Source organism: Silurus aristotelis (genome assembly GCF_946808225.1).
Source record: "Silurus aristotelis genome assembly, chromosome: 5".
NCBI classification, from domain to species: Eukaryota; Metazoa; Chordata; class Actinopteri; order Siluriformes; family Siluridae; genus Silurus; species Silurus aristotelis.
In genome coordinates, this window is record NC_139578.1 from 30396659 (window position 1) to 30414719 (window position 18061).

Consider the following 18061-nt stretch of genomic DNA (forward strand, 5'->3'; position numbering starts at 1 on the left):
TGACGTTGTTATTGTCCTTTCCTATAATCAGAGTTGTATAATAATGCGAGTGAAGTTTGTGTATTAAGCACTGAGGGGTGTGTGTGTGTGTGTGTGTGTGTGTGTGTGTGTGAGGGAGAGAATATAAATGAGTGTATGTACAAATCATTAAATATGTTTTTGGGAATTTTATTTGCAACTGAGATCTGAGAATGTTTTTTTGTGTGTGTGTGTTGGGGTGTGTATACATACAACAAAAGTGGGTTTCTGAATGTGTGTGTGTGTGTGTGTGTGTGTGTGTGTGGGGGCCAGTAAAGTCTTCTCTGCTGGTCTAAACACTATCAGAAGCACTGACCTACATTTACAACCTAAATTCTAATATTTGTTCAATGAAATTGTATTAATTTATGTCGTAGTGTTTCTCTCAGCTGCTTCCAGTACGTGTATGTGGATGTTAGATTTTTTGTCCAATCAGATTTCAGCCTCTATGTGCTGCCATGTAAATCTAATCTGCCCAGAGCCTTCACAATCAGTACTGCTGGCCCTTTTACTTTAGTCTCTATTAGTAATGAATCTGTTTCTTTAACCAATCAGATTTGATATTCGCCTCACAGGGCAGGTAGGTGGCCAAGAATAGCGTCAGAGGGAAACTGCTACAGCCAAGTTCGACTGGCAAAACACGTTTGTAGCTCTGCACACATTAATACATCGGAGTTAGACTTTTTTTTTTTTATGTCTACAGAGGAGGAGAAAGTGATTTGGTCTCTAACATACTTAAAAATACTTTTTGAAGAAAAGCTGGTGAGGAGGTACCTGAACCCAGGAACCCTGAAGCTAGCTAGCGTGTCTCAGCCCAGGAAAGGGTTTGTTCTTCACTTCCAGACCAGTGAATACGAGCAGTACCACTGGATTACAGCCTCTGAGGGGCGCTCTGTATCTCTGGTGAGAGGGTTGGATTTTATTTACATTTGAATGTTTATTAGACAAATATTGATTCTGAACTGCTCCCGATGTTGTTGGTGCATAGCTGTGGTTGTAGTGTAGAGGTTTGGAGTCTTAACTGGTTTTCTTGTTTTAGTAAAAAGGTTTTCACCTCCATATGTGAAATCTCTCTCTCTCTCTCTCTCTCTCTCTCTCTCTCTCTCTCTCTCTCTCTCTCGCCACGTGTTGTTATATTGTGTTTTTGTATAGAATTGATGGTTTCTATAATCACGACATGATGGTGGTGGTGGTATTAAGAGGTGGATTAAGTCGGGTACGTTCTAACTGAAGGCCCAGGTACCAAATGCACGGTCTGCCACTGATATATACACAGAGTATCTCACAAAAGTAAGTGCACCCCTACATTTCAGCAACCTTTTTAGTATTTCTTCTTAAGGGACAATACTATATGTAACAAGATAAAATGAAACTTGGATATATTTAGTCAATGTACAGTTTGTATACAGTACAGATTCACTGTCCTCAGTAAACATACATAAATAACTCAACATACAGCCATTATTGTCTTAATAACTGGCAACAAAAGTGAGCACACCCTAAGTGATGACAGCTGAACCTGGTGTAAACGTGTAAAGCCACACATCCTGTTCATCATGTTCATGTTTTTGTCTGCTTGGCAGAACCAGACAAAATTGTGTATCGTGTATTAGAGCAGTTAAAATGTGGTGCTTTGAGTCCAATTCTCTCATACTGACCACTTGATGTTCAACATGGACCTCATGGTATCTGAGAATTAGAATTGTTGCTCTCCACAAAGATGCTGAGGCTGTAAGAAGATCAGTAACACACTGAAACTGAGTTACAGTACTGTGGTCAGGGTCATACTGAGGTTTTCCAAGATGGGTTCCTCTCAAAACAGACCTCGCAAGGGTCCATCAAAGAAGTCGAGTCCTCGTGCTGTGAGTCAGGTGCAGAAGCTGCTTCAAAAAACAGAAGTGCTTCCAGCATTGCTTTAGAGGTTGCAGAATTGGAAGGTCCGCTTGTCAGTTTCAGACTGTCACTGCACACTGCAACAAGTCAGTTTCCTTCTGAAGCTGCTCACAAGAAAGCCTTCAAACTGTTTGCTGAAGATGATCTGTCCAAGAGCATGAATTACTGGAACCATGTCCTGTGGTCTGATGAGACGAAGATAAACTTGTTTGGCTCAGATGGTGTTCAGCGTTATGTGTGGTGACGCACTGGAGAGAAGAACCAAGAAAATTGTGTCTTGCCTACAGTCAAGCATGGTGGTGGTATCATCATGGTCTGGGGCTGTATGAGTGCTGCTGGTGCTTGGAGCTGTGGTTCATCCAAACATGGATTCCAACACGTATTGTGATCGAGCTGCAGTTTAACAACACAATACCGACCGCATTTGTGTGTATAGATATAAATGTGTGTGTGTGTGTGTGTGTGTGTGTGTGTGTGTGTGTGTGTGTGTATATATATATATATATATATAATGTGTGTGTATAGATATAAAAGTGTGTGTGTATATATAGATGTGTGCGTGTGTGTATATATATAAAAGTGTGTGTGTGTGTATAGATGCATTTGTGTGTGTGTGAGGTCGAAGATATCGTTTCCAAGTTTTATGGCCTCTGACATATAATTAAAGAAACATCCAGTGATGAAAGCAGGCGCGAGGCCGATCTGTCCCCCGCCTGTGTGCTGCTCATAAATCTACAGCTGAGAGAGAGAGAGAGAGAGAGAGAGAGAGAGAACATATTTATCCTTGGAATTCTCTCTCTCCTTCTCTCTCTCTCTCTGGTGCACAGAAAGGGCTAATTGGGTCTTAAAAAGCCGACTTGTCCCGCCGCTATGAGCGATTGATTTCAATTAAGGTGAGATTTATTTGGGTCCGTTACCTTATAATGGATTACAGCTCGCAAACTTAATGCTGCTGGCCGTGAATCAGGCCTCATACACACACACACACACACACACTTCCACACACACTGGGTATTTCCAGGCATCATTACCCCTCTGCAGGTCAACTTATTAAAACATCCAATTCCCGAGATTTCATTAAGGTTGACAGATGGTTCCAAAATGACACTTTTACTCCGTTTCTCCTCGGAAGAAGGTAACTGCACATCAACACTGCAAGAAAAAAAAAATTGATCATCGCTAACATTCTGGAGCGACGTTTTTTCTGGAGAAATTCTTAGCGGATACTGTACTTGTAGGTCTTTAGGTGCACTACATAGATTTTCCCAACCATATGTGATTTAAACTGTTTCCAAAAAATTGGAGGCACACAATTGTGTATGACGTCTCTGGCTGTTGTAGCGTTACATTTTCCTTCACTTGAACTAGAAGACATAAACCTGTCCTGTGCACAAAACCAGCTCTGTAAAGAAATGCTTTCCACGGGTTGGAAGACGTAAAAAATCCCCTTCTGTAACGCTCCAATTCTATTGAACACCTTCAGGATTCATTTCTGAAGCTGACTGCACCCCAGGCCTCCTCACCTCACCTACATCAGTACCTGACTTTACTAATCTCCACAAATCTCTACAAAATCTACATTCTTCCCAGAAGAGTGGCGCTCGTTATACCGGGATCAATCTTACGATTAGGTGGCCGCGAACTTTTGTGCATACTGTGACCTGTTTTTATAAGAAATTAAAATGTCATTGATCAAAAGGTCATAAGGTCAAATCCCATCCCAGCACCACCAGTCTGCCACTGCTGGGACCTTGAGCAAGGCCATCTACCATTGAACTGCTCCACAAATGAGATATCTGTAAGGCACTCTGCATAAGGGCGTCTTCCATGTGCCATTTAATGTAATTGTAGCAATGAAGAAGACAAAGAATTCAGTTAAATAAAAAAAGTTTTTTGATGTTCATTGTTTCTAGAAAAAGACCTCGCAGAAACTAAAACTAACCATGAAGCATTAACTATCAAAGGCTGAAGTTTGCTACATAAAGAACCTTTGAGAAAAAAACGTGTCTCTGATGAAAATAATTTTAAACGGACCAAAAGGAATGGATGTGGCATTCTTTTTTTATATAGTGTAAACCTTTTAAGAATCCAGGTCCCTTTACACAGCCTTTATTTTTAATCTGGTGTATAAACTAGTTAAAAATAATACTATTCATGACTCAGGTCACTTCACCCTATGTACAAATCTCCATTCATAATAATAATAATAATAAGCAGAAGAGGAAGAAAACTATAGTTGGTGGATTTAAATCAAATAAACTTCCTGACATAGCGTTTATTTAAAAAAAAAAAAAAGAGAAAATAGGTTTTTCATCTCTCCGTACTTCTAACTTGTACTGGGGCTACTCCACCCTTTTTTTTATTATTAATTAAGTTAGTCACTTAATTAAGAATTAAGTGACTATTTGTAACCTTTGAGGGATGTTTTTCTTTTCACGGCTTGAGTTTGAGCGCCCCCGTGTGGTAAACTTCACATTGTTGGAACGTTTTGTTTATTTTTTATATTAGTTACTGCATAGTTTCAAGTATCATAAATGTATACGGTCACATGCAATCTAACAGTAATTAACACTCATAGAATGTTACAGTCTCACAGTAAAGTACAGTGATTTAGTCATTTATAATAACTTACCAAAACTTACAGACTCTCAATAACTGTCTCACAGTAACTTACAGTCTCACAGTAACTTAGTTTCACAGTAACTTACAGTTTTACAGTAACTTAAAGTTACTTAGTCTCACATTAACCTACAGTCTCACTGTAACTTACAGTAACTTAGTCTCACTGTGACTTATAGTAACATACAGTAACAGTCTCACTATAATTTATAGTAACTTACAGAAACTAACAGTCTTACTGTAATTTTTAGTTACTTAGTCTCACAGTAACCTACAGTTTAACAGTAACTTAGTTACTTAGTCTCACTGTAACTTATAGTAAATTAGTTTCACAGTAAATTACAGTTTTACAGTAACTTACAGTAACTTAGTCTTACAGTGACTTACAGTTTCACAGTAACTTACAGTTTTACAGAAACTTAAAGTTACTTAGTCTCACTGTGACTTATTGTAACATACAGTAACAGTCTCACTGTAACTTATAGTAACTTACAGAAACTAACAGTCTCACTGTAATTTATAGTAACTTACAGTCTCACAGTAACTTACAGTAACTTAGTCTCACTGTGAGTTATAGTAACATACAGTAACAGTCTCACTGTAATTTATAGTAACTTACAGAAACTTACAGTTTCGCAGTAACTTACAGTTTTACAGTAACTTAAAGTTACTTAGTCTCACTGTGACTTATTGTAACATACAGTAACAGGCTCACTGTAACTTATAGTAACTTACAGAAACTAACAGTCTCACTGTAATTTATAGTAACTTACAGTCTCACAGTAACTTACAGTAACTTAGTCTCACTGTGACTTATAGTAACATACAGTAACAGTCTCACTGTAATTTATAGTAACTTACAGAAACTAACAGTCTCACTGTAATTTATAGTAACTTAGTCTCACAGTAACCTACAGTTTCACAGTAACTTATAGACTTACAGTAACTAACAGTCTAAAAGTAACTTAGTCTCACAGTGACTTATAGTAACATACAGTAACAGTCTCACTGTAATTTATAGTAAGTTACAGTCTCACAGTAACTTACAGTAACTTAGTCTCACTGTAACTTATAGTAACATACAGTAACAGTCTCACTGTAACTTAGTCTCATTATAATTTTGTCTAATAGTAACTTAGAGTCTGTTAGTAACTTATCGTAACTTACTCTCCATGTAACTTACAATCTCACGGTAACAAATAATAACTTAGTCTCAAAATAACTTGCAGTCTCACTTATAGTATAGTAACTTACAGTTTCACAGTAACTTATAGTCTCACATGCACTTACACTAATTTACAGTCCCACAGTAACTTAGTCTGATAGTAATTTAGAGATTAAATTATTTACCTACATTCTCACAGTAACTTATAGTAAATCGGTTTCACAGTAATGTATAGTCTCACAGTAACTTAGGGTTTTACAGTAACTTACAGTCTCATAATAACTTAGTCTCATAGCAATTTACAGTCTTACTGTAACATAGTAACTTATCATAATTTACAATCTCACCATAAATTAATCTCACAGTAACTTAGGTTTCAATTTTCCTTGTTTTTCTCTGTTTGTTTGTGTTTTTTACTGCACATTACCATGTTGAATAAACTTGCTTTGCTGCTTTCTAAATGTCATTACACTTTTTTTTTTCCCTCACCAACTTGGGAGGGACTTACAGTTCTATTTCAGGTGCAATAAAACTAATCAGTACATTGCAGTGCAAAGCTGATGAAGTCACTTTTATAGCTTGTGTGTCTTTCAGGAACTAAAACCACTGCAGGTAACCACAAATTATATTGAATATTGTTATTATTTCAAGTTGTATTATTTGCATTATCTGAATTTATAAAGCATTAAGTGTACATGTTAAAAGACAATTATGCTTTGAAGCTTTTTGGACCAATATCTTCTCTAGGTACAGTGTAACTAATTAAAATGAATGAATTAAAAATGATTCAAACTATGATCCCAGGATGCATTACATGCACTGGTTGACCTTTTTGTCATATCTCCTTTGAGGAACAGTATGAATGATGGTGTAGTCTGCAGGCAAGTCTAGCTATTTAAGAACTGATCTGAATCATTAATACATTATTTCTAGACTTTCCGTGACTTGAAAATGAAAAATTAAGCTGCAGTTACATAAGAAATGCAAATGCTAAACAAAACCACAGCATAGCACAGAGTCACACCCAGAACATTCTGGTAATGAGTCATGAACGAGATGATGCTAGGGATCATCCAGGTTTAGCCAGTTTAGCACAAATATAATTGGCTGGGTGGAGAAGAATTAAGCGCAAGATTGATTTTTATTCCCGATCCCTGAAAGTCACAGAATCCATGGCAGAACTCGGTATACTTTGTTGTAAGAAATGTGCACAGGACAGATATATATCAGAGATCAAGGTCACGTACTTCAACCGATCTGAATGAATTCATATGCAATAGCGATAGAAACACTGATAGCATGTTTGGGTTTCCTCTGTCAGTCATGGCTTCGTCTAAAACGATTCTGTGTGATTACTGCACTGAGGGAAAACTGCAGGCTATAAAGACCTGCCTGGAATGTCGGGTTTCGTTCTGCACCACTCATCTGATACCTCACAAAAGTGTCGAAAAACTCAAAAAGCACAAACTCATTGACCCCATTGAGACCCTGGATGATTACGTATGCAAGAAACACGAGCAGCCCCTGGAGATGTTCTGTAGGGATGACCAGATATGTGTGTGTCATTCGTGTTTAATGGGAGACCACAAAACTCACATCATCACTTCGATAGAGGAGGAAGTTCAAGTGAAGAAGGTAATCCCTCACCTTCATGTTCACACATGGAGCACAAATCTAACCACGACAAATGCAAATATAGAATTCAAAACTTTATTATCTATCGTATTTACCATAGAGCCAGCTTGGTGAGACACAGGCAGACATTCAGAAGATGATCCTAAAGCGACTGAATAAAGTTCAAGAACTCAAATCCACTGTAGAGCTCAGTAAAGTAAGTGCTAGCAAGTTTTTTTTATGTCAACAATTACCACAAATCTCAGTAAAAAAAATACATTATAACAGCATCAGCTTGTTAGTTCCCATTCAGGGAACTCTATTATGTCTTTGTCAAATGGTTTGGTTCTATAGATCATGCACATAGAAATTGTGGCTATTAACATGGTAATTAAGTGCTCTCAAGTAAGTTGTGAGAAAGTGGATGTACATCACATCACCTGAGAACCTAAGTACCTAGACAAGATCATGTCCTGCAAAACCTCAGCTCAGAAACAAAACAGAAACTTGTGAGAAAAAGTACAAGTACACAAAAACTAATGTAGGTCTTAGACCAATAAACGGTCAAATTTGGTGGTGGCAGCAACATGCTCTGGGGATGCTTTACTTTTTCAGAACATTCTAAGGGCTTCTTTTCAAAAACAGTACAATACAAGGGGCTATGACATGAGAATCTGCTTGAGAGTAATGTATTGTATTCTATTGTATTAATTAGGCAATAATCCCAAATATTTCTTTTTTAAAGTTTGGCATAGTATAAGTCCAGAGCTGAATACGATTGAAAATCTACAGCATTGTTTGGCTTGTAGGAACATACACCCAAAATAAAAGTTCCTCCGCTTTTCCTTTAAATAGTTCTTGTGTTAGACGTGGTCCTACAAATACAGTGCTAAAGAACTTTCGCCTGCATTAGAACTTTTGTTGCAAATAAAATGTTTGAATTGATAACCGAATTGATATTGTTCTGAGATATAAACAAAAACCTTCCTTTTCCCACCAAGAGAATTTTTTAGTCTATTCAAATAGATACTAACTGTGGTATCTAAGGATACACTGAGATCTTGTATTACAAAGAAAATAAGACAACTTCTGCTGTGGTATAAAAAGGTTTCAAGACTAGTTTTGGAACATGCCAACAGATGGCAGCACAAGGCTGGACGCACAGTCACAGTGAGCGCTAACCTATATAAGTCAGTATGCCAAAAGTCACGATTTGAACGAAGACGTCCAGGACATATTTCAGAAGTGGCAGAAACGTTGGGAGCACTGTGTTGTTGTGCAAGGGGACTATTTTGAATTTAATAGTGTAAACATAGATAAATAAAATACTTTCTTGTAAACAGAGCGAGTCTAGAAACTGTTTAATCCCACCTCCTAAAGAGCAGTAAATGGAAATGTACCACTTTAACCAACAGTGTTTTTGTACTGTAATGAGGACCAAGTCCTGGATAACACTTATTTGATTGCTCAATTAGGTTTCTTGTTAGAAAAACAATTAGACTTACAGTAACTTGCAGTCTTAAACCATAATGTAGTCAGAATTTACAAACTGAGCCAAACTTTGAACCAAGATTTGAGCCAGATACCTCTGTCCCCTTTTTCTAGCCAAAATATTTTTGCCTATAGTATTGAAAGCTGCTCTGAGATCAAGTAAGTGTAAGTAAAGGAATCCCTAGTCAAGAGCTTGTAAAATGTCATGTACCACTTTAACCAATGCTGCCAATGAGATCTAAATAAATAGATGACACATTTAAAATAGGTGATTTCTTATTTTTCTTAATCAATTCATATCCATTTAAAGTAATTTTTTATAGTCAATATTATTATTTGGAAACTCATGTTAGACAAACACAGAGAAGGAGAAAGCAGACATCGTAGAGGCCTTCAATGCTCTGATGCTCTGCATTGAGAGAAACCAGGCAGAGCTGCTTAAGATCATGGAGGAGAAGCAGAAAGCAGCCGAGAGGCAGACTGAAGAGTTCATTAGGCATCTGCAGAGTGAAATCTCTGAGCTAAAGAGAAAAACCACCGAGCTGGAGCAACTCATTCACACTGACGAGCACCTGCACCTTCTACAGGTCAGAATCCTCTGTGTTTCTAAAGCAGTGCAGGACATGATGAGACATGTTGAGTGCTGATATTTTTCTTTTCTCTACTGTTGTATGTAGATTTACCCATCACTGTGTGGTTCCCTACCTGGCAGTAACTGGTCTGATGTTGGAATTGAGTTTTATCTCAATGTGGAGACACTGAAGAGAGCTCTTCCCCAGCTTCAAAAATCTCTCAATGAGCAAATGGAAAGGGTTCCTGATATTAGTAAGTACAAGCATCTGATGACGGGGTTTAGAGGGGAAAATGTAGGGAAAATATAGAGTAAAATATATAATCAGTGCAGGTTTGTCCTGGGTTTCGGATTTAGCCAAACCAAATAACTAAAGGGACAATGTTGAACTGCACTTTCAATCTGATTATGAGGAAAATTACAAGGAATCATTTGCAGACAAATTGCAGGTCTAGGAACACCCCATCAGGATGCTCTGTGGTTTTCCTGAAATTGGCTACCTGACTGAAAAATCAGAAACAGAAACAAAATACTTAGAGTTGTTCAGTCTGTGTATCTTCTGTGTAAGACGTTTTTATCTTACAAAAAAAAAATTATATATATTTTTTTCTAATACTTTTGCCATTTGAGTTGCACAAGCCAATGAACTCTGAAGTGAAGTCCCGGGCTCAAGCCCAGATAAATGGGGAGGGTTGCGTTAGGAAGGGCATCCAGCGTAAAAACGTGTGCCAAATCAAATATGCGGATCAGGAATCAGAAATTCATACTGGATCAGTTGAGGCCTGGGTTACCAACGGCCGCCACAGGTATTGTTAGCCAACAAGGTGTCGGTGGAAATTGGGCTACTGTTGGCTGAAGGAGGAGAAGGAGAGGAGGAAAACGTCTACAGAGACGGCAGGAAAAGGGGAAGTGTAGGAGAGTGGAGGTTCGGGTTGGTACTTTAAATTTTGGCACTATGACTGGTAAAGGGAGAGAGATAGCTGATATGATGGAGAGGAGAAAGGTAGATATGTTGTGTATTCAGGAGACCAAGTGGAAATGGAGTAAGGCCAGGAACATTGGAGGTGGGTTTAAACTGTTTTATCATGGTGTGGATGGAAAGAGAAATGGGGTAGGGGTGATCCTGAGGGAAGAGTACAATAAAAGTGTAGTGGAGGTGAAGAGAGTTTCTGATAGGGTGATGAACGTGAAGGTGGAAGTTGAAGGGGTGATAATAAATGTCATCAGTGCCTATGCTCCACAAGTGGGTTGTGAGATGGAGGAGAAGGAAAGATTCTGGAGTGAGTTAGATGAAGTGGTAGAAGGGATACCTAGGAATGAAAGATTGCTGATTGGGCCAGATTTTAATGGGCATGTAGATGAAGGGAACAGAGGTGATGAGGAGGTGATGATAGGTATGGCTTTAAGGAGAGGAACGTGGAACGGCAGATGGTGGTAGATTTTGCTAAAAGGATGGAAATGGCAGTGGTGAATAAATATTTTAAGAAGAAGGAGGATCATAGGGTGACGTATAAGAGTGGAGGAAGGTGCACACAGGTGGACTATGTTCTATGTAGGAGATGCAACCTGAAGGTGATTGGAGACTGTAAGGTGTTGGCAGGGGGCAGTGTAGCTAGACAGCATCGGATGGTGGTCTGTAGGATGGTTTTGGAGGTGAAGAAGAAGAGAAGAGGGTTAGGGTTAGGGTTAGAGGACTGAAAGAACAATAAGATGGTGGAAGCTGAAGGAGAAAGAGTGTGAGGTTTAGGGAAGAGGTCAGACAGGGTGGTGGTGAAGAGGTGCTGGATGATTGGGCAACTACTGCTGAAGTGATGAGGGAGACAGTTAGAAAGGTACTTGGTGTGACATCTGGAAAGAGAAAGGAAGACAAAGAGACGTGGTGGTGGAATGAGGAAGTGCATTAGAAGAAAGGTTGGAGAAACAGTACTGGGATCGACAGAGAGATAAGAAAATTAGGCAGAAGTACAAGTAGATGCAGCAGCAGGTGAAGAGGGATTTGGTCTTTTTTTGTACAGTAGGCAATAGGCATAATACGTACATACATTTATCCATATCTCTTCTTACCCTGATGGGCTGATCAGTCTGGGACAGGGAACTCTCAACTCACCAGTCTAAATTACCTTTTTCCTTTGTTCCAGAAACCAGTTTTTATTCTTCCTAGCAAATGTAATCTTTTTTTTTTTTTTGATTAGCCTCATTGATAAGGGGTTTCTTAAGGCTACACAGGCGTTTAGTCCCAAATTCTTCTTAAGGTAGAGTTATCAAGACAGTATTTGGATGCTTGCCTTTTCAAGCCATGTGTTTTTTTTTCCCCAAATTGTTTGCAAAAAGGGTTGGAGGTATACAATCGTATAAGACGTCTTTGGATGTTGTAGCATGAAATTTTCCCTTCACTTGAACTAGGAGACCCAAACCTCTTTTAACCACCTCGTATAATTCAATTAAAAATAAATCCCTTAACTGAATTAAATTGAGTGGGAACATTGTAACGAACAATTTTACTCACTCAGTAAATTTAACTTTAAAGCTGAATTGATGTCCCTCTGTTCTAAAGCCTGTTTTTGTGCTAGCATGAAGCCCGAGCCTGGATAATGGCTCAGGATTAGGCCAATAAATATAATTGTAAAAATAACAACTTTTTTCTACTTCAACAAAAATTGTAACAATGAACATTTGTCGGATATTTAGATTTGCACATATTTTAGTTCAGGTTTAACTGGTTATTACGGTGTCGATTTTCTAGTAAATTACCCCAGTACCCCCCCATCCACCCCACTCCGGATAAATACCCCCCATTGACCAGTAGTGGAAATTTGTATTGCCTGCAAATGAATTTTCTGATAATCAGAATAATAATATATTAAAGTATGATGTAAAGTACGAGTAATGTCTTGTAATGTTTTCCCAACAGAATTAAAGCGAATCCGACAGCATGCAGGTACAGTATGATACCTTTTTATGCCTGGCAAAACTATTTTAATTATTTCCCAATCCACTCTATAATCTCAAAACTTTACTGTCTTTTCCTCTCAGTGGATGTGACTCTGGATCCTGAAACAGGAAATCCTGCTCTCATTCTTTCTGATGATGGGAAACAAGTGAGCCACGGAGACCTACGACAAAAACTTCCTGCTAATGTAAAGCGATTCGATTTCTCCCCCTGCATCATGGGAAAGCAGGGATTCTCCTCAGGGAGATTCTACTACGAGGTGCAGGTCAGAGGGAAGACAAAGTGGGATATAGGAGTGGCCTGGGAGTCTGTTAAGAGGAAGGGGGAGATTACATACAGCACGGAAAATGGATTCTGGCTTCTATGCCTGAGGAATGGTAGCGAATATAAGGCTTGCAACTCCCCTACTGTTCCTCTGTCCTTAACAAAGGCTCCTCAGAAAGTAGGAGTGTTTGTAAATTATGAAGAGGGTTTGGTCTCCTTCTATAATGTCGACACCAAGTCTCTTATTTACTCTTTCACTGGTCAGAATTTCAGTGAGAAAATCTTTCCATTCTTCAGCCCTTCATTCAATAACGGAGGGAAGAATTCAGCGCCGCTGATCATCACGCCTGTTCAATGAAATGAATTTTTCTCATAGAAACCAATAATTTAGCTAATGTGATGTTTTATTTGAAGAATTATTATTTAGGTTTTTTCAAATTCAAGATAGTCAGTGGTGTAATCGTTTTTAAAGTAGTGTACACATATACAAGACCGGGTCAGGACAACCCAAGTGAGTTTTTCAATTTTGTGAAATTCATCTTGTATAGTGCAATTGAACTCAAACATTGAAATTGTATATTTAAAAAATAGACGTAGTTCTACAGGGTCTCTAGAGGATCGTTAAGTTTGTGTTTTTTTATCACCATCATAACGAGAACTTTTTTCTCATCAAATGACAAAATCAGGGACATAAATTCAGTTCCTGACAAAATATATCCGTAATTAAAATTGTGTGCGTGAAATGATCCATTACCATTTTTCCCCCTCAAATGAATTCCGTTAAGGGTTTCTTTTCTCATTAAATTAATCGAGGTGGTATTAAAAGATTTCGAGACTGGTTTCATAACATCCCAACAGATTGCAGCACAAGTCTGCATGTACAGTCACAAGGAGCACCGACCTTCATAAGTCAGTGTGCTAAAAATTCATCGTCCTGTGTACATCGGGAGTCGTGCAGCCTTTGCTAATCTGACCACGAGTGTTCCTACGTCTGCAGTTTTCAGTTTCGTTGAGGAGATCCGGCGCGAATCGCAGAAGATGCTTGACGCATTCCAGAAGTGGCAGAAATGCTGGAAGTGCTGCATTTCTGTGTAAGGGGACTATTTTAAAGGTGATGGTTTCGAAAATAATCGTTTTGCAACCTACAGTGTGTATATAAGTGTATCTTCTTGTTCTGGCCCCTTGGACATTGAACTATGCAAATTGTTTCTTAAATGCGTCAATCCCATGCACATCACTCTCCAACCACTATTGCTTTATGTGCAAAACTGGATTGAGTTTCCAAAAACCATTTGCATAACGAACACAAGACGACTTTGTTTTAGTCCTCACACTTCCTTCATTCCATTCCAACAAGGAAGGACTACTGGTGTATGTTCATTAGCTTTAACAGGTTTTACTAGATTGTGTCTATTATTTTCCTCCTTAGTTTTTTTTTATTGTTTGTGTTACACTTGTTTGTAGGTGATATATTTTGGTGTGCATTACAAAAGAGAAAAAAAATTTAACACACTTTGTCTGTAATGTGACTAAAATGCTCTGAAAAAATACATTGAAGGGGACACAAGGAATCGTGTGAATAACGTGACGAATGAAACCAGGTGTCACATGTGAAACAATATGATGTGAAAAAAAGTGTAAATTTGAATGTTGTGGTGAAATTCGTAAAATAAAAATGATTGAAATATGTAAAAAAATAAATGAATGAATTGCATGTGAAACATACAAAAGATGAAAAATGTGCTCAATATAAACATTTTAATTTATGTGACCTTACTATAAGGGATTATACAGATAAAAAAGAAAAGAAAAGATATTACTGCTTTATGATTAAAAGCACTTAATATGCACTTATGTATGTTTTTAAGTATCTTCACACTCAAAAAAACCCACATTTTAAATCTCCATATCTCTGTACTACCACACATGACTTCTCCAGCACGTAAACTTCCCATCATGGTTCCCATTAATATTCTCAGAAAACACTGTTTATGTAACGTAAGGCACGAATAGATACCAATATATTATAACATGGGAATATTCATGTCATCCGTTTGCAACTTCCTCTAGACGTCTTGTTAATGTGGGGATTTTTTTTATTTTTTGGAAAGGAGTATAACGATGTGGTTTCTTCAAAATTTCATACATACTCCAAAAATGTACACTGGAATAAGTGATTTGGGATGGTGACCGATACTGGAAAAATAGATACTGACTGATGGATACAAACCCAAACCCCCAGGATGTACTCTGAAAACTGTCATATCAAAAGTCATATCTTTTCTAAGAGGTGTTGCCAATTTATTACAGTTTTGCATTTGATCCCAGTGTCAAGTTCTTCTTTTAAGTTCTTGGGCATCTATAAATGTCAAGGACAAACAACACCACAACAATGATAACTAAGTGGTAGGCTTCTTAATAGAAGGTCATAAGATCAAATCCCAGCCCCACCCCCGCTTGTCCCTTGATCAAGACCCCTGATCTTCAACTGCCTAGTTGCATAAATGATTGCATATAATTAGCTTTGGATAAGGGAGACTGCCAGGTGACATCAGTGTCTGCTTCGAAAAAAGAAGTATGTAAGGTGCCTATAAATAAAATGTATTATTATTATTATTATTATTATTATTATTATTATTATTCTTATTATTATTATTATTATTATTATTATTTTCCCGTGGGCTCACCACCTGCAGGAGGGACCGTAAGGGACGGTGCTGTGAGGATTGGGCAGCAGTCGAAGGCGGGGGCCTGCTTAGACTGCTGCCCCCGCGACCCGAATTACGGATAAGCGGGAGAAAATGAATGAATGAATGAATTATTATTATTATTATTATTATTATTGATGAATCCCAGATGAAGTGGTAGCTCAGTAGATAAGGCTCTAGGGTTTACCAAGCTGCCACTCATCAGACCCTTGAGCAAGGCTCTTAACCCTCAGTGATCCAGGGGCACTGTATCATGGCCGACCCTGTGCTCTGACATCAATGGGATATGAGAAGAAAGAAATTCCCTGTGCAGTAATGTACATGTGACAAACAAAAGCATCTATCTATCTATCTATCTATCTATCTATCTATCTATCTATCTATCTATCTATCTATCTATCTATCTATCTATCTATCTATCTATCTATCTATCTATCTATCTATTTATAGAGGAGAAGTTCTCTTTACAGTCTGGTTCCTCTTAAGGCCCCTCACTCATGATTTCTAAGGGAGTTTTTCCTTTAATACCATCACCATTGACTCTCTCATTAGGGACTAAATTATAGGGATAAATACAGAGAACAGGAATAACTTAATGCCCGCTGATCAGACATGACATTATGACCACCTGCCTAATAATGTGTTGGTCCCCTTTTGCTGCTAAAACAGTTCTGACCCATTGATCATCAAGAGCATTAACTTCTTTAGCAGCTTGAGCTACTGGAGCTCGTCTATTGGATCAGACCACATGGACCAGTCTTCGCTAATCTTATCTTATCTTCCTTGGAGCACTTTTGATAGATACTGACCACTGCAGACCAGGAACATCTCAACGTGTTATGACGCAGTTATGCAGTTATTTATTTATCAGGCAGCAAGTGAACATTTTCTCCTCAAAGTTGATTTTAGAAGCAGGAAAAATGGGCGAGCATAAAGATTCGAGTTCGACAAATTGTGACGTCTAGACTTCTAACATCAACTTTGAGGAGAAAATGTTTACTTGCTGTCTAATAAATAAATCCACCCACTAACAGGTGCCATGATGAAAAGATCATCAGTGTTTTTCACTTCACCACTCATAATGTTATTCCTGGTCGGTGTATACGACTTACTACTGACAAAAAAATGACATTGAATTGAACTGAATTGAATTACAACTTGCAAGCCTTGGGGCAACCAACCAGCTTTGAGTCCTTCACATATCAGTAATGAATGGACAGAGTTTCCTCTCAGAGCTTCTCAAACTTTTTCTGCCATTCGCAACTTTAGATGGGGTGAATGTTCAAGCCGCACCAGTCCTCCATCACCCCAAGAAAATGGTAATAAAATACTTCTTGTTAAAAAATTTCTAATTAATTGAAATATCAAGTTTTAAACCAAAAACAGTAAATAGCACATTCCAAAACAAGAAAAGAAAAGTGTAGTTGTTTAGATGTTGTTTTAATTTACTTGCATTCAGTGTTTATTTGTGGTTGCTTTGAGTGTATAATGTTATTTTTAATAGAGAACTTATACATGAAGACTAATGAAGAACATACAAAGAAAATCTTGCTGTTCATTGAGCACCATGTACAATGTCTTATTCCCCACTAGAGGGCCTCACCCCACACTATGACATCAACTGCTTTAGACTGATTTAAAGTTTTCTTTTTAAATGAAGAAAACCGCATATAAACTTTGCATGGTTGGGCAGACGTCACTTGTTTTGCAATATGCCTTGCATTTTCCCTTGGGTTTAGCTACAAGGAAATACTTGTTATTTTAGCCCTGAATCACCAGATTGTCATAAATTTGTGTTGTTGGAAATTCCCTGCTCCTCCCCTTCCAGTTCTTTTTTTTTAAATCCCATATCGGCTGTAATACACCGTCGTATTATATGCGGTTTTCTTCCTTGATAGAACCCCCTTTTGACTTCAAGTTTATTTCTTGTAATTTTGAGAGTTTTTGTTTCTCGAAAATTTTAAGTTTAAGACTTGGAAATTCCCTGCCCCTTTCCCTTCCAGTTTTTTTTAATCCTATAGTGGCCATAATAAGCCGTCGTTGTAAGTAGTTTAAAAGCAATAGAAATATTTTTTGCAGGCCCCAGTTTAAGGGCCGTTCTTTGACCTTAACACATACTTAACTTGTGTTGCTGCATATATTTTATTTATTCATTTTGAGTTGTTTCTGAGCCTGAATAAAATTGTTATTGAGATGTTATTTTCTTAAAAGTAGTAAAATAATATTTTACCAATTGCTCTTTAAAACATGCATTAGCCAAAATTCAAAGTTTGTTCTTCACTCACGAACTTCCTCAACATGTGTTGCTGCATACTTTATTTTGAGTTATCTGACCTGAATAAAATTATTTAAATAAACATTTTTATAACAGCCAAATATTTGCTATATTTTTAAATATTAATAGCTTTCTTTGAGAAAAAAAGAACATATTAACCAGAATTTAAAATGTACTTTGTTCTTCATTTATTTACTTGCTTAACATGTGATGCTACATATTTGTTAATTTTTGAGTTGTACATGGACATAAATAAAGTATTTGTTATTGAAAACCTGTACTTCTTTTATAGTAGAAATATATATTTATTTTCAATGGTTTAAAAATGTGTCTCTTTGCGAAAAAACGTTCCAGACCCCTGGTCTTGGTACACAGGAACAACGTTGATATTTTGTAACATACTTTTGACATATTCATGTACCAAATACAAGCTTCTTTTGTTCATTCGTAATCGTACGTCATTATGGGCGTGCACAATGCCCTCAGATCTATT

General features: G+C 37.6%; 1 protein-coding gene across 2 annotated transcripts; it reads left to right on the plus strand.

Annotated features, from left to right (window-relative positions):
* The first annotated feature begins 2734 nt into the window (after positions 1–2734).
* On the plus strand, positions 2735–14286 carry LOC310726850 (E3 ubiquitin-protein ligase TRIM21-like). Of its 2 annotated transcripts, XM_083542854.1 has the most exons (9): positions 2735–4646; positions 4692–5178; positions 5492–6307; positions 7017–7330; positions 7431–7526; positions 9154–9387; positions 9478–9625; positions 12283–12309; positions 12405–14286. In XM_083542854.1, exons 4-9 carry the CDS (start codon positions 7019–7021, stop codon positions 12941–12943), a joined length of 1356 nt encoding a protein of 451 aa, XP_083398980.1. In that variant the 5' UTR covers positions 2735–4646; positions 4692–5178; positions 5492–6307; positions 7017–7018; the 3' UTR covers positions 12944–14286. The 2 variants fall into 2 exon arrangements, with proteins under 2 accessions (XP_083398980.1, XP_083398979.1); XM_083542853.1 differs by lacking the exons at positions 2735–4646; positions 4692–5178; positions 5492–6307 and having other exon boundaries at positions 6585–7330.
* The last annotated feature ends 3775 nt before the right edge of the window (positions 14287–18061 follow it).

What these genes read in the sequence shown, in the direction of transcription:
- LOC310726850 (XM_083542853.1), top strand. Translation starts at nt 6,995, where the DNA reads ATGTTTGGGTTTCCTCTGTCAGTCATGGCTTCGTCTAAAACGATTCTG. An exon ending in AGGAAGTTCAAGTGAAGAAG is followed by an intron (nt 7,331 to 7,430) that starts GTAATCCCTCAC and finishes TATTTACCATAG; the next exon opens with AGCCAGCTTGGTGAGACACA. An exon ending in AGCACCTGCACCTTCTACAG is followed by an intron (nt 9,388 to 9,477) that starts GTCAGAATCCTC and finishes TGTTGTATGTAG; the next exon opens with ATTTACCCATCACTGTGTGG.